The 14,592-nt window shown below is 36.6% G+C and overlaps 1 protein-coding gene across 2 annotated transcripts in view; it reads right to left on the bottom strand.

Annotated features, from left to right (window-relative positions):
• The window catches only part of LOC112103154 (sister chromatid cohesion protein PDS5 homolog B), a 222,883-nt gene that overhangs the window by 111,396 nt on the left and 96,895 nt on the right, over nucleotides 1-14,592 (bottom strand). For both annotated transcript variants that reach the window (XM_026653450.1, XM_026653451.1), the window contains exons 8-13: nucleotides 11,267-11,382; nucleotides 8,722-8,816; nucleotides 7,145-7,290; nucleotides 5,064-5,215; nucleotides 4,144-4,257; nucleotides 2,042-2,123 (exon numbers count right to left, since the gene is read on the bottom strand). In XM_026653450.1, coding sequence (XP_026509235.1) covers nucleotides 2,042-2,123; nucleotides 4,144-4,257; nucleotides 5,064-5,215; nucleotides 7,145-7,290; nucleotides 8,722-8,816; nucleotides 11,267-11,382 — 705 coding nt within the window. The remainder of the gene's footprint in view (nucleotides 1-2,041; nucleotides 2,124-4,143; nucleotides 4,258-5,063; nucleotides 5,216-7,144; nucleotides 7,291-8,721; nucleotides 8,817-11,266; nucleotides 11,383-14,592) is intronic.

Raw genomic sequence — 14,592 nt, 5'->3', positions numbered from 1 at the left:
ATTGGACAAATGACCAGGGAGGAGTATAAAAATATTGCCAGGCATGCAGGAGTGAAATCAGGAAGGCCAAATCACACTTGGAGTTGCAGCTAGCAAGAGATGTTAAGAGTAACAAGAAGGGTTTCTTCAGGTATGTTAGCAACAAGAAGAAAGTCAAGGAAAGTGTGGACCCCTTACTGAATGAGGGAGGCAACCTAGTGACCGAGGATGTGGAAAAAGCTAATGTACTCAATGATTTTTTTGCCTCTGTCTTCACAAACAAGGTCAGCTCCCAGACTGCTGCACTGGGCAGCACAATATGGGGAGAAGGTGACCAGCCCTCTGTGGAGAAAGAAGTGGTTCGGGACTATTTAGAAAAACTGGAGGTGCACAAGTCCATGGGGCCGGATGCGCTGCATCCGAGGGTGCTAAAGGAGTTGGCGGATGAGATTGGAGAGACATTAGCCATTATTTTTGAAAACTCATGGCGATCGGGGGAGGTCCCGGATGACTGGAAAAAGGCTAATGTAGTGCCCATCTTTAAAAAAGGGAAGGAGGAGGATCCGGGGAACTACAGGCCAGTCAGCCTCACCTCAGTCCCTGGAAAAATCATGGAGCAGGTCCTCAAGGAATCAATTATGAAACACTTAGAGGAGAGGAAAGTGATCAGGAACAGTCAGCATGGATTCACCAAGGGGAGGTCGTGCCTGACTAACCTAATTGCCTTCTATGATGAGATAACTGACTCTGTGGATGAGGGGAAAGCAGTGGATGTGTTATTCCTTGACTTTAGCAAAGCTTTTGATACGGTCTCCCACAGTATTCTTGCTGCCAAGTTAAAGAAGTATGGGCTGGATGAACGGACTGTAAGGTGGTTAGAAATCTGGCTAGATCGTCGGGCTCAACGGGTAGTGATCAATGGCTCCATGTCTAGTTGGCAGCCAGTTTCAAGCGGAGTGCCCCAAGGGTCGGTCCTGGGGGCGGTTTTGTTTAATATCTTTATTAATGATCTGGAGGATGGAATGGACTGCACTCTCAGCAAGTTTGCCGATGACACTAAACTAGGAGGCGTGGTAGATACACTAGAGGGTAGGGATCGGATACAGAGGGACCTAGACAAATTAGAGGATTGGGGCAAAAGAAACCTGATGAGGTTCAACAAGGACAAGTGCAGAGTCCTGCACTTAGGACGGAAGAATCCCATGCACAGCTACAGACTAGGGACCGAATGGCTAGGTAGCAGTTCTGCAGAAAAGGACCTAGGGGTCACAGTGGACGAGAAGCTGGATATGAGTCAACAGTGTGCTCTTGTTGCCAAGAAGGCTAACGGCATTTTGGGCTGTATAAGTAGGGGCATTACCAGCAGATCGAGGGACGTGATCGTTCCCCTTTATTCGACATTGGTGAGGCCTCATCTGGAGTACTGTGTCCAGTTTTGGGCCCCACACTGCAAGAAGGATGTGGAAAAATTGGAAAGAGTCCAGCGGAGGGCAACAAAAATGATTAGGGGTCTGGAGTGCATGACTTATGAGGAGAGGCTGAGGGAACTGGGATTGTTTAGTCTCCAGAAGAGAAGAATGAGGGGGGATTTGATAGCAGCCTACAATTACCTGAAGGGGGGTTCCAAAGAGGATGGAACTCGGCTGTTCTCAATGGTGGCAGATGACAGAACAAGGAGCAATGGTCTCAAGTTGCAGTGGGGGAGGTCTAGGTTGGATATTAGGAAACACTATTTCACTAGGAGGGTGGTGAAGCACTGGAATGCGTTACCTAGGGAGGTGGTGGAGTCTCCTTCCTTGGAGGTTTTTAAGGCCCGGCTTGACAAAGCCCTGGCTGGGATGATTTAGTTGGGAATTGGTCCTGCTTTGAGCAGGGGGTTGGACTAGATGACCTCCTGAGGTCCCTTCCAACCCTGATATTCTATGATTCTATGATCTGTCACTGAGAGTAAACATGGCAAATTTCAGCTCATAGGTTCTGGACATAAATTAATAGTGTGCCCCTTTAAGTAAAGCCATAAGGGATATACACACAAAATAATTCAAGAAGGAACTTAACTTACTTTGGGCTGTTTAATTAAGTCGACCAAGTCCTTTACCTGGTGTCGTAACAGATTTTGACATTTCCACATTTCATTTAATGCTCTGAAGTGAAAAAAAAAATTAGTTGACAGAAGCTGCTACTCATTAACATGCCTGTAAACCTATAATATACCAAGTGACTTCAACTCCCATTGACTTCAATGAAACTTGAGGCGCTGAGCATTTTCCAGGGCTTACTAAACTAGACACAAGTTCAAACTATAAATAAAATTGTTTCCCCTGTGGTATGACATTTAATTGCTTGTCTTTTATTTTAAAGGTTCTGCTAGTATACCTGTAGAGTTTAACTTCCGATTATTTCACCTTTAAAAAGGGGGTGCAAGTCATATGTCTCCTCTACAAAGAGTTCTTATTTGAACAAGTCTGAGTTCAGTGTCCTAAATACGTTGAAACATGGTAGGTTACAGCAGATAACACTTAAAAGTCCATTAGTTTAAAGCAGTATCTTTCTACCAGCTGCCTTTTTTTATTTGCAGGAGCAGCAATTTGACAAAGAAGAGACCAGACTGGAAGTCTAAGAAGAATCTTAGAAACATTATATAAAGGAACAAAATCAAACCCCTCCCCCAAAGGCAAATAACCTATATTTTTAAAAATCCTCTAATCTCAGCATCATTTTGAAAAAACAAAAACCACCAAATTTTACACAGTCCATTGTTGATAAAAATACATTTTTTAAACTTTTAAAATATACTAAGGTATAGTTTTAAAATATGTATTGCTACAGCTTTATGAACCTCTACAGAAAAACAACAGTAGCAAAAGCAGAATGAAGATTTTTTTGTCATTTGTTATTTTGCCCAAAATAAATACTGGAAAAGCAATTCTTTCTACTCTTAAGATAGCTATTTATTTATTTCACTGCAACAGTTTTAAGGACATCTATGCCACAATATTTCAACTTAAACCATGTAACAGTTCTTACAGTAATGCTAAAGAAAACATCTTTAAGCTTTTTTCTTTTTAAAATTGTTCTTGACCAAGTTAAATACATGCTACAGCAATGCACCACTATTAAAAGATCATGACAAGTGTGGAGGCCTTAGCCAACAACTTACACAGCCCTTAAAAGCTTTCATTCGGAAATAATTATGTTTCTGTCCCTTAGAGTGGCAAAAATAATCTACCAAATGTAAACCAAATAGTATATATATTTTTCCTGAGTTTGCAGGCATAGAGCTCCACTGTTACTGTAATGCTCATAGCACTGTCAAACAGGAGCACAGTGAAATTAACAACACTCTTGGTCAGCTTCTGAACCCTGGAGGCAGCAGTGAAACTATCAAAAATCATGTCATGCTTCTGCTTGGGAGAGCGATGAACAGCAGCAGACGCAAGCTCTGCAGTTACCAAAAACAGGTGCTACGGGGAAAGGGTTGAACAACAGACTACTTTCTTCACTCTCCCCTTTGAGCAGCCAGGAGACTGAAGGCAGGGTAGAATAATGGAGACCAAGCTGCCAAATATGATCCAGAAACAGCACCCCTACTTCCCCATTTCCAGCAGCTATAAAGGATATAGTGCTCTTGCTTCTTACCAGGGATTTGCTCCTGGGCACATCTTTCATATCTATTTATAATTAGTGGGTTTAGTCATCTGGTTAGTAGGTGTGTCATAAATTTTTCAAGCCCTGAATTAATATATATATATATAAATAATAAGACATTTTAGCGCCATATGTTTATTGATAATTTATTAAAAGGATTTATCCACTATGGCCTGAACCATCTACAGTTTTTCCAACATTTATGCAAAGCAGTGGTAATACTTTGTACTAATACAGTGCTTTACAAAGGAATATCATTTTTACAAATGAAGAAGCTCTGGCACAAAGACGTTAGATGACTTGCCTAAGATCACTTAGTTGGAGGCAGAGACTGGTCTAGAACCCAGGCCTCCTAATTCCCCATTTAGTGCTGACTCCCAAGACAGACCTATGCAGCTCCACCCAGGTTTATTAGGATCTCTATATTAAATATTCTCTATAAAGTAACCCTGTCACACCTCTTAGTGCTGCAAAGGTAAAATATATTCAAGTTCACATTTATTATAGGAAACATACTTCACAGCATTTGAGTCCAGTGTTGCATAAAGGTAATATAAACATTTCATTCGTTCATTTGTTTCCAAATTGTGAGGGACCATATATTGAGCAAAGATGCGTTCAACAAGCAATCTGAAAGAGAATATTAAGAAGGAATTTTAGCTATAAAGTGGCAAGGTGGTTCTAAATTCAAATTACTAAAACATTAATTTAAAAATTCTCAGAACAACAGAATCAGTGGTAGGTTTACACAAGAAAATGGATGCTGTTGAGAAATCTGAAAACAAGCCACTTAATTCCCATTAATGGTCTCAAGTAGAACTTGATCACAACAGAGCTAAAAGTTATAATAACCCTACTATCAGAGTCTGACACAAAAAAGACTATGCTTACTAGACTCACGTGTATTGGAATTTGGGTATGAATCAAAGTATGTAGAGATTATTTTAGATCAGAAAACTGGAATTAGTAGACTTTTTCCAAGTGAGGGAGTTTAGAGTATGAAAGCTTTTACCTCATGGGTAAAGTCCTTTTAGGGTCATCTGACATTGCATGTGTTTGATTCTACTGTATTTATTTTTAAAGTTTATATGTCTCTACAGATTTGTTGATATGTGCAATGCATAAATCAAAAGAATAAATTAATAAAGCAAACAACTTTTTGAACACTAACATCGGCTGAGTGAGAAACATAAAAACTATAGTAATTCTACTCCATTGAAGCAATACTTCTGAGTTTAAAAAAATGGAACACAACTTGGCAGTGTCCATTTAAGAACACAAGTTGACCTATAAAATAAATAATTTATTTATTTATTTGTTTAATTATTTTTTCCTTTTATCATCATTTAACAATCAGAAAATAAATACAAGTTAGAAAGCTAGGCAACCTGTATATAACAAGTCTCTAATCTTCAAAACCTAGTAAACTGACCTACCGGTCATCAATACTGTTTTGATAATATATATGCAGCAGTTTGTCCTTGATCCATGAAATTTGTTTTGCAGCTTCTTTCCCCGCTTCTGACTGTAATGAATATTTCTTGTATATCTGGGCAAGTCCCATCATAGCTTCTTTTCTCACTCTCCACTAAAAAATAATATCGCAGTTTTAAAACTCAAAATAAACAATTTTTAAAAATTATGTTAAAAGAAAAAATCTCTTGGCAAATAAATATTTCCTTTTTCCTTAAAAAACCGAAATAGCGATTCTAACTTGTTTAAAAAAAAATGTTTACTGCATTTTATTAAATTTACTAAAAAAAAATTTATATTTATCATTATATCTGCAACTACCAACATTTTCATCACCGTTCATAGCTAGCATGTCAATAAAACTAATCTGAGTAAGCAGCAAACCCTCTGGACTTTAATGGGTAATATTTCTAATATTAAAATATTTTTTTCTTCAGGGAACTATACTGAATACCTACCATTATTTTATGGCTGCATAGGGGGAAAGCGTGTCACCAAATGAGAAAAATAAAATCAGAAAATGACAATGTGATTGGTAAAGTTTGCCCTCAGCTTGCTTGCTGTTAATGTTATTTAGAATACATGAAAACAGGTTTAAAGTTTACTGGATAATGAAATATGGTTAACTGGAATTTCAAAAATGCACAAGTTTGGAAATTAGTGAATTTGCTCAGTCTTCCAAGGTTCTAATTAAAAATGAGCAACTTGACAGGCTGAGGATGATTGAATATTTTTCACTTTAATCCACAATAAATTTTGAATTCTGTGTTCCATATTTTTCAAAAAATATTTCAATATCTTGGAAGGATTTCATTTTTATTTACAAATACTAATATAACAAAGACAACAAATGATACAGAAAATACCATTAAAATAGTTATAAGACCTACACTGAACACAATCCACAGTACTACAATGCACGACTATGGTTTGATTTTTGTTCTCTAGGTATGAGCTGGCAGGGACAGAGCACTACGGAAACAGGACATTCAGGCCCTAGGGCAAGAGAATGCCTCATTGTTTAGCAGTGACTATTCCAGCTAAGTATAAAGGACCACCAATAATTTCTCCAAAAGGAATCCTGCCAAGTTTTCCTCAGCTGGAAGGATAATGATTACACAATGGTAACGTGATGTTTAAAATGGGATATTTCTCAGGGCTGAATGAGTGACACCCATTATCCCATGCCCTAGGACAGGAGTGGCCAACCTGTGGCTCCGGAGCCACATGCGGCTCTTCAGAAGTTAATATGCGGCCCCTTGTATAAGCACCATACCGGGGCCAGAGCTACAGGTGCCAACTTGCCAATGTGCTAGGGGGTGCTCACTGCTCAAACCCTGGCTCTGCCATGGGCCCTGCCCCCACTCCACCCCTTCCCACTCCCTCCCCTGAGCCTGCAGTGCCCTCACTTCTCCCTCCCTCCAGAGCCTCCTGCATGCCACAAAACAGCTGATCGGGAGGTGCAGGGACGGAGGGGAAGGTGCTGACTGGCAGGGCTGCTGGTGGGTGGGAGGTGCTGGGAGTGGGGGGAGCGGATATGGGGCTGCTGACATATTACTGTGGCTCTTTGGCAATGTACATTGCTAAATTCTGGCTCCTTCTCCGGTTCAGTTGGCCACCCCTGCCCTAAGAGGAGGAGAAGAAAGTGGACTAAAGTGAACACTCTATTATGCTATGATGCAATACTCCAAAGAATGCAGTTTGTCTACCTGTCTTTGACAAAGACATATACGATGGTGTTACCAGATATTTCACCAATAATCTTTCAATGACAAGTTATTTTTCTCTTCGGTTTTAACATTTTTTTACCATTAGACTTCAAAATACTTTAAAAACTGAAAATTTGAGATGAATAAACTTTAAACTATCAACAGCAAATGTTTTTGTATTTAATAGTTTTTATAATCTGTTCAAATGAAAGTTTTTAATTCGGGTGTTTTTAAAAAGGAAGGTTATTTCTTATCTAAAAACAGAACGCTAAATTTATTACAAGATATTTGAGACTAACACAATTAATCATTATTAGAACTAATCTACGTCTTACCCGTTTGTCCAGTGTTCTCTCTCTCACAAAATTAAGCAGGGGATCATTTACAAGCAAAAGATCTTTTTTAGCAGCAGTAACTATGGATACAATAACATCATGCCTAATGGCTTCTTCAGGGTCATGTGACCTTACTTTAAGGTATTCTGAAAGAAAAATACTATCATTAAAATGAAATATTTATGCAGCTTTAACTGTGTTTAATTCCCTAGAGACTACTTAAAGAAATAGGATTAAAGTCAGCCATATTTTACACTATTTCAAACATCAAGTATAAAGTCACTGAATTCTTCATAAAATTAGATGATCTGCCAGTTATTTAGCAAACTTTTGTTACTTAGAGTACAGTATATCTAACAATTATTCCACTATTAGTCTCTCAGCTCCCATCTATAATTAGAAGTTTTTTATTTTTGTTAATAGTTAATTCAGTCAGATGTGGAGATTAAGATTTTCTTTCCCAGACTACTTCATGGTATCCCTAACTGGTAACTATTTCCTCTGCCTGATCACCAATATTTTAAAAACAATACAAGGCGGGAAAAAAGCTCAGAATCAGTAATAAAATACATAACCTTTTTGCCAGTACAGTAATTTAATCAAATTTGTACAAAACTGATAGGTGACGAGAAGTCATTGCATCTTGATCACTGTTCAACTCATTTTTCTTTGATCACTGATCATCGCAAACAACAACCATTAATACTACTGGCAGCAAGCCGTGGTGCCACAGACAATGTCCAGAAATAATGAAGTCCTGACTTGCATTTAAAGAGGCTTTGAAATTTGAAAGCTATACCTACCAGGGTGTGTGGTTTTGCCTTTTTTTTAATTATTAATTATTATTATTATTATTATTATTATTAAAGTATAATTTGGCTAAAGTGATATTTTCTAAAAGAATTCACCTAGAGGACACAGTAATGAAAACAGTTTTAAAGTTTACTGAATAATGACACAGTATTCAAAAAAAGTTCTCATCCACAGTTATAAAGGTTGAAACTTAAATATATTTTTCAATGACACAAACTTAATTCCGTGGAAAAAAAGTAATACAAGTCCACTATTCTCCTCCATATCTCAAAGTGTTCCACAGTGTAAGCCAGAAAGTCTAGTACCAGACATGAAAGCAGGCAAAAGTCAACTCAACCACACTTCCAGAACAACAGAAGGAATACAATTAACCTTTTGTTTAGTAAAAGATTGAAAATAATGCGCTGACATTTTAGGTGAAAGATTTCCTCAGCTATATTTGTGTTATTTTGCTCTGCTTATCTGAAACACTTCATACTATATTCTGTGAAGATCATGGAGGCAGTGGTGATTAGGTAGTTATTAATTACTGAAAATACAAGAGTAATCTGGTCCAAAATCTTAAATTCATCTTTGCTCATATTTATCAGCTTTTCCATTTTTCATTCACTGTAAAAATCTACTTAACCAGCACATTTCAAAACTGCATTTTTCACAAATGTTGCAAAGCCACAATAGTAACCAGATACCTAATTCTGCTATTACCCTTGAAAACAAGATAAAAAATCCTGAAGAATATTAATAATAATAAAAAAACCTGGTACCTGTTAAATCTTTTGCTAGATCTGGATGGTTCATAAGGCAGTGGCTAGCAAATTTCACACATTCAAGCCGGATAGGTACATGGATATCATTAAACCTGTTTTAGGAACAAACACTGTATTTAATAAATCAAGATGTATGTGTAACTCAACATTATTTTATTTCATTTCCATCAAAGCACTGTGCCTATTTCTATATACAAAGCACTGAAATAGTGATAGTCCAAGACTTATCTTAAACTCAGAGAGAGAGACTCTCACATTTTCACTTAAGAGTAACACCTTCCCACTTCCTGTCCTCTTGTATCATGCAACCTTGTGTACATACAATTAAGTTCTATGTCTCTGATTCTATTTCTAAGGCCTGCAGATTCAGTTGATGAACTGATAACTAGGATTAGACTAGAAGGTTTTGGGACATAGGACAAAGTGTTCCAGGAACAACTATCTGCTTTTACATTTAGCTAGGCAGCATGAAGCAACCTAACTTAAGTGAACACAAAATAGATGTAGCTGCTTTCTAGCCCTTTTTTCTTTTCCAACTATGTCTATGCTTCTCATGTATGGATGCATGAATAAAATAGATGTCCTTAATTTTACATTGATAATTTGATTGGTCTTGCAAAGTCTCATTTAAAAAGGAAACTTGGAAATATTTCCTATATAAACACAGTTAATTTATTTGCCCTTTACTAATGGAAATATCTTCCCCTAATGAACACGAAAAACTCCCACAAACACAAATGACAGTTACTTATGGGTAGCAGACATTGGTTAAAAAAATAGATGGTCCACTGTCAATCATTTCCATAAACATCAAGTATTTAAATAGTAATATGAAGAATCACATGAGTTTCACTAAAAAAAATTAGTTTCCTAAATTGTCAATCCCAAACAACCTATTTCTCTTTGAACTGAATAACGTAAGGCAACATTAATAGGCTTGTATATGCATCAAATGTAACCTAAAAGGAATCTGTTTAAAGACGGACCACTTTAAAAGTACAGATGCTCCCCAAGTTACGTAAACCGGACATACGCAAATCCAAGCTTACGGAAAAAGGTCCGTAAACTAGAAATCGGAGAGTTAGGAGTTGTTTTTTTTTGGCGTAATGGTCGGAGATATGTTTCTGATTTACGCAAAATTCAAGTTAGGCAAGGTGTTCCGGAATGGAACACTTGCGTAAGTCAGGAAGCGTCTGTAGATAAAACTTAAAAAAAACAAACAGTCTCGACAGAAGTGTCTGAACATTTGAAAATACAAAATCTAGTCTTGTTTGATTTTGATTGGCATTGTCCTATAGAACTATCCAACTTTAAATTACTACTTTGTAATATGATCAAATACAAATTTATTACAAGATACTATACAAAAGGAAATCTTTTGAAAAAGATCAAATGCCTTTTACAAAAGGAATTCTCTGGAAAAAAATCAAATCTTTAAATTTTCAAAATCTCTAAACTAAAATTATCTAAATTAAATAAATTTAAATTTCCAAATCTTTAAAAATATAAATTCAAGATTGTGACAACACAGCTCAAATGTCAATTAACAGCATATATGAAGAACTTTTGGTACAATAAAGATGACATTTGAATGAAATAAAGCTATACAATAAAAAGATTCAGCACATAATTTAGAAAATAGAAATATAGAATTACACTATATTTTAATGAAAATGGATTTATACAAGGATTTATTACAAAATGTAAATTTACTGGTTACTTATTTTTTCAAATGTTTAAAAGTTTCAATAAAACAAATATTGAGTCTTCAAATTCGTAACCTTCTTAAAACAGCCACTGTGATTAGTTGATGACAGAGAAATAACACATCTTCATTACTATTTTACTTTACAATGAAGTATTTTTTGCTAGGCCCAATTAGCATCTAGTATTTTTTAAAATATAGTATGAAAATATGTTTGATAGTGTCTTCAAAAACAATTTCAGGCAAAAACACTTCTACATTTAAATTTTCTAAAATTTTTATCGGTAGAAAATTTCCCTGAATACTGATATTTTATTTTAATATGATGTAATATTATTTGCAGTATAAACTATTGCCCACTTGCATTAATTTACAGGGATTGGCACTGACCCAACATCAGGTACGCTTTCACTACAGTCTTTATACCAATATTTTTAAACACAGCAATTATTATTCAGTAAGATACAATGTAGTATAAGCATACAGTATATAAAGTCTCAGGATCTTTTAAATATAGTCTGATACTATCAATGCCATCTGATGTTATTTTAAAAGTTATAAACTCATTCATAGTTTTATATATAATAAATAAATATATAATATTTACAATATTAAAATTATATAAGTAAAGGAACAGGCTGGTTTATAATTATTAGCTCTATAGAATCACAGATGTAATATCTTTAATATTATCTGTGTCATATTTCAGAGCAAGCAGTAGAATAGAATTCTTACTTATCCATAGATTATACTTATTTTAAATAAAGGAAATTTGTAAAATGTTGAATTATACTTCATTGTTTATCCCTGCGGGAAGGGAACTAAAACAGTGTATACCTCCCCAAGTAGCACTGCCAAAGTGGTTTGTTTTGAGATGCCAACTCTGAATCCTTTGCCCCAAACATTTTTGCTAGTAGTTTTACAACCTGCAGGCGTTCTTCATTGTCATTGCTCTGGAAAATGAACACATTTTTCAAAAATAAAAACTGTATAAATGACTTTTACATATTTATCTTACATTACATACATTTATCTTCAGACAAATTAAAATGCAGATTAAAATATACAGTTCTGGTATAAAGCAATCTGTGTTTCAGAGAGATAAAAGACTATTAATCATGGAAATGAAGAAATTAGTATTGAAATTAAGGAAGTTCAAATAAAGATGCAATGTAGAGTGCCCCAATAATACAAACCTGTTGAAAGAATACCAGGCTTATGTACATTATTTCAACCCTCATTAACAGTTTGCTAATATTTTTATCTGTATTTGTTAAAAACAGTAAAAGAGTTAGGCATACTTATACAACCAAACTTAGGCAGATAATGAATGAGATAAAATGCAACATTAAAACACAATTTAGAATACTGTCTGCAACTATAATATAAAAATGTTCTGCATATCTCCTACTGTTGATATAATGAGAACCTTAGCAAGGAGTAAGGTTCACTGCCCCTAAGATTTTATGGAGTCATCACTGAAAGCTCTTCAGCAAAATTTTCAAAAGAAACTAGTGATATAATGCCTCAAATTTTTGGGTGCCCAACTTGAGACATCTTGAGGCCTCATGTTCAGAAAATGATGAGCAACAAACTTAAAAAAAAAAAAATCAGGCCACTTTAAAATGATATCTCAAAACTTGGGTCCCCCAAATTGAGGCACCCAAACACACTGGTTACTTTTAAAAATTTAGGCTTTCATAATTCAACACTTCCCAAAACTACACCACTTCCTAAAACTATGCTTTTAGTTGGAAATTAAATGTGCTCCTACACAGTTCAAAATTATATTCTCGCTAAATATTCTAGTACTAATTTTCATTTCCACCTGCTTGAAGTACAGAACATATCCTTTAAGTTGAAAATATACTGTAGAGATGTTGTCACATTTGTTAGCTTTCCATACGTTTGTAATTCACCACACAATGACATGCATATTTTTGCATAAAATAAGAAAACATGAAAAAGTTCTCCCATGGCTACACTCGCAGTTTAATGCTGCTTCTTTGCCCCTCCACAGTCATTAGCTGGGCACTCCTGGCTCCTCCCACTCTCCAGTCTCCTTCCTGCTGGTATAATACAAGGGAACTGTTGAGGCAAGAAGGTACTGTTCCACTATCATAGACATCCCTACCATATCGGTCCAACCGTTTGCCTCCTATGGAGTTAGCTTCTATCATCAAGAAATAAGGGCAAGGTGGTCTTCGTTAACATTGCCTAATCTGACTTGGTGCCTTGCTGTGGCTGGTTCAATACATTCTACATACCAATGGTTACTGTGTGGGGAAAGCACAGAAAGCTGGGCTTGCCCCAACTTGAATGGTGTCTCCTACTTCCAGCAATACCATTTTAAAGGAGTTCTGGCCACTATCAAATGTCCCAATCTGTTGGTAGGCACTACTACACTCTCCAGCAGTGGCCACTAATGTCACCCCCAGCTACTCAGGAACAGGTTGAAAATGTTCGCTGTACATTTATTTTCACAGAATTTTCAAAATCTGAAAATATTTCACATATTTACAGTGAACATGCTCAGTTCTGCAATGTAACCATAGTTTAAGAAATAGCCATATCCAAAATATGTTGCTCATATAAATACTGGGCATTTCACGTGAAAATGGAGACAACCCTTAGCTTGAATACTGTATTTATCTGGTAACAGAACAATTAAATATATTTTACTTCTAAAATTAACCAATAAATTCCCTGGTTATGATTCTGCTTTAGTATTAGCAAGAACTGGCAACAACAGTATGATTTTATTCTGTTACAACTGTGTATTTATCTGTCCATTTTTTCAGATGAGTGTTCCAGTTCCAAATTTGTCATTCTATTATGTGGTAATAAGGCAGATGGTGGCAATATTTTCAAGAAAACTATTTTTCAGTTTCTGCTCTTTTAATCAGTTTATAGGATTATTTGTCTGTCATTGGCTTCAACAAGTGCCAGGACTACAGCATCTTTTCCAAACTCATGCCAAGAATTTGTCTACTTGTGCGATTTCCTGCCTAACCACCTGGACAAAACAAACAAAAATCCAAAGGTCTGCACAGACTAGTACTATGTGCTACTTACAATTTATCTATTCTTATGTGTATATCTACTTTCCTTACAGGGAGAAAAGTCATGCATACCACCATACACTGAAGCATCACTCCTGATTATGCCATATAAATTTCAGAATCTGACTGACACTGGCAAGCCAGATGCCAGTTCTTACCAGGACTGGAGGCATTAGCTAAGAACTAACAAATTCATATCCGGAGAGCAGACCAGCTCAGCTGTATGTTAGGGCACGTCTTCACTACCCACCAGATCAGCGGGTAGCAATCGGTCTATCGGGGATCGACTTATCGCGTCTAGCGAAAACGCGATAAAAATCGATCCCTGATTGCTCTGCCGTCGACTCCGGAAATGCACCATGGCAAGAGGCGGCAGCGGAGTCGACGGCGGCGCGGCAGCGGTCGACTTGCCGCCGTCCTCACAGCCAGGTAAGTCGACCTAAAATACGCCACTTCAGCTACGCTATTCATGTAGCTGAAGTTGCGTATCTTAGGTCCACCCCCCGCCGTAGTGTAGATCTAGCCTCAGTTTTACTCAAAACAGGTATTAGTCTTATAAGAATGTATTTAGTGTTTAGACTATATGAAATGCCTGTAAGTTGCTACATGCTTTAGTCCCACGTTTAATGTCAGTATTCCATGCTATAAGAAAATATGTAAGTTTTGCTTTATAACTTTGAAAATGTTTGCTATTAACTTGTAAACTGAGGTACAGGAATCCCCCCCCCCCCCCCGCCCCATCCAGAAAGGCTATCAAAATCAAATGGGCCATCAAGGAACATCACAATACAAAGAATTGATTAATCGCCCTATTGCACCTTGGAAATGCTACATGCAAGGAAGCTCCTCACATGGGCTTGGAAGCTAAGTGAAGGAAATAAAACAAAGGCTATGGTTACAGTTGAGAACTTACAGTGGAACAGCTGTAACCAATACAGCTATGCCACTGTAAGCTCTCTAGTGTAGCTGCTCTAAGGCTATGTCTACACTATCACTTTTGTCAGTGTAAAAAACAGTTACTCTCCTTCTCGTAACTGTTGTTCTTCAAGATGTGTTGTTCATGTCCATTCCAATCAGGTGTGTGTGCGTGCGCACGTGCAC

The sequence above is a fragment of the Terrapene carolina genome, unplaced genomic scaffold, assembly GCF_002925995.2.
Source record: "Terrapene carolina triunguis isolate 2854851 unplaced genomic scaffold, T_m_triunguis-2.0 Scaffold139, whole genome shotgun sequence".
In the NCBI taxonomy this organism is placed as follows: domain Eukaryota; kingdom Metazoa; phylum Chordata; order Testudines; family Emydidae; genus Terrapene; species Terrapene triunguis.
Note: the sequence above shows the minus strand (reverse complement) of the source record. Positions and strands in the feature narration are given on the sequence as shown.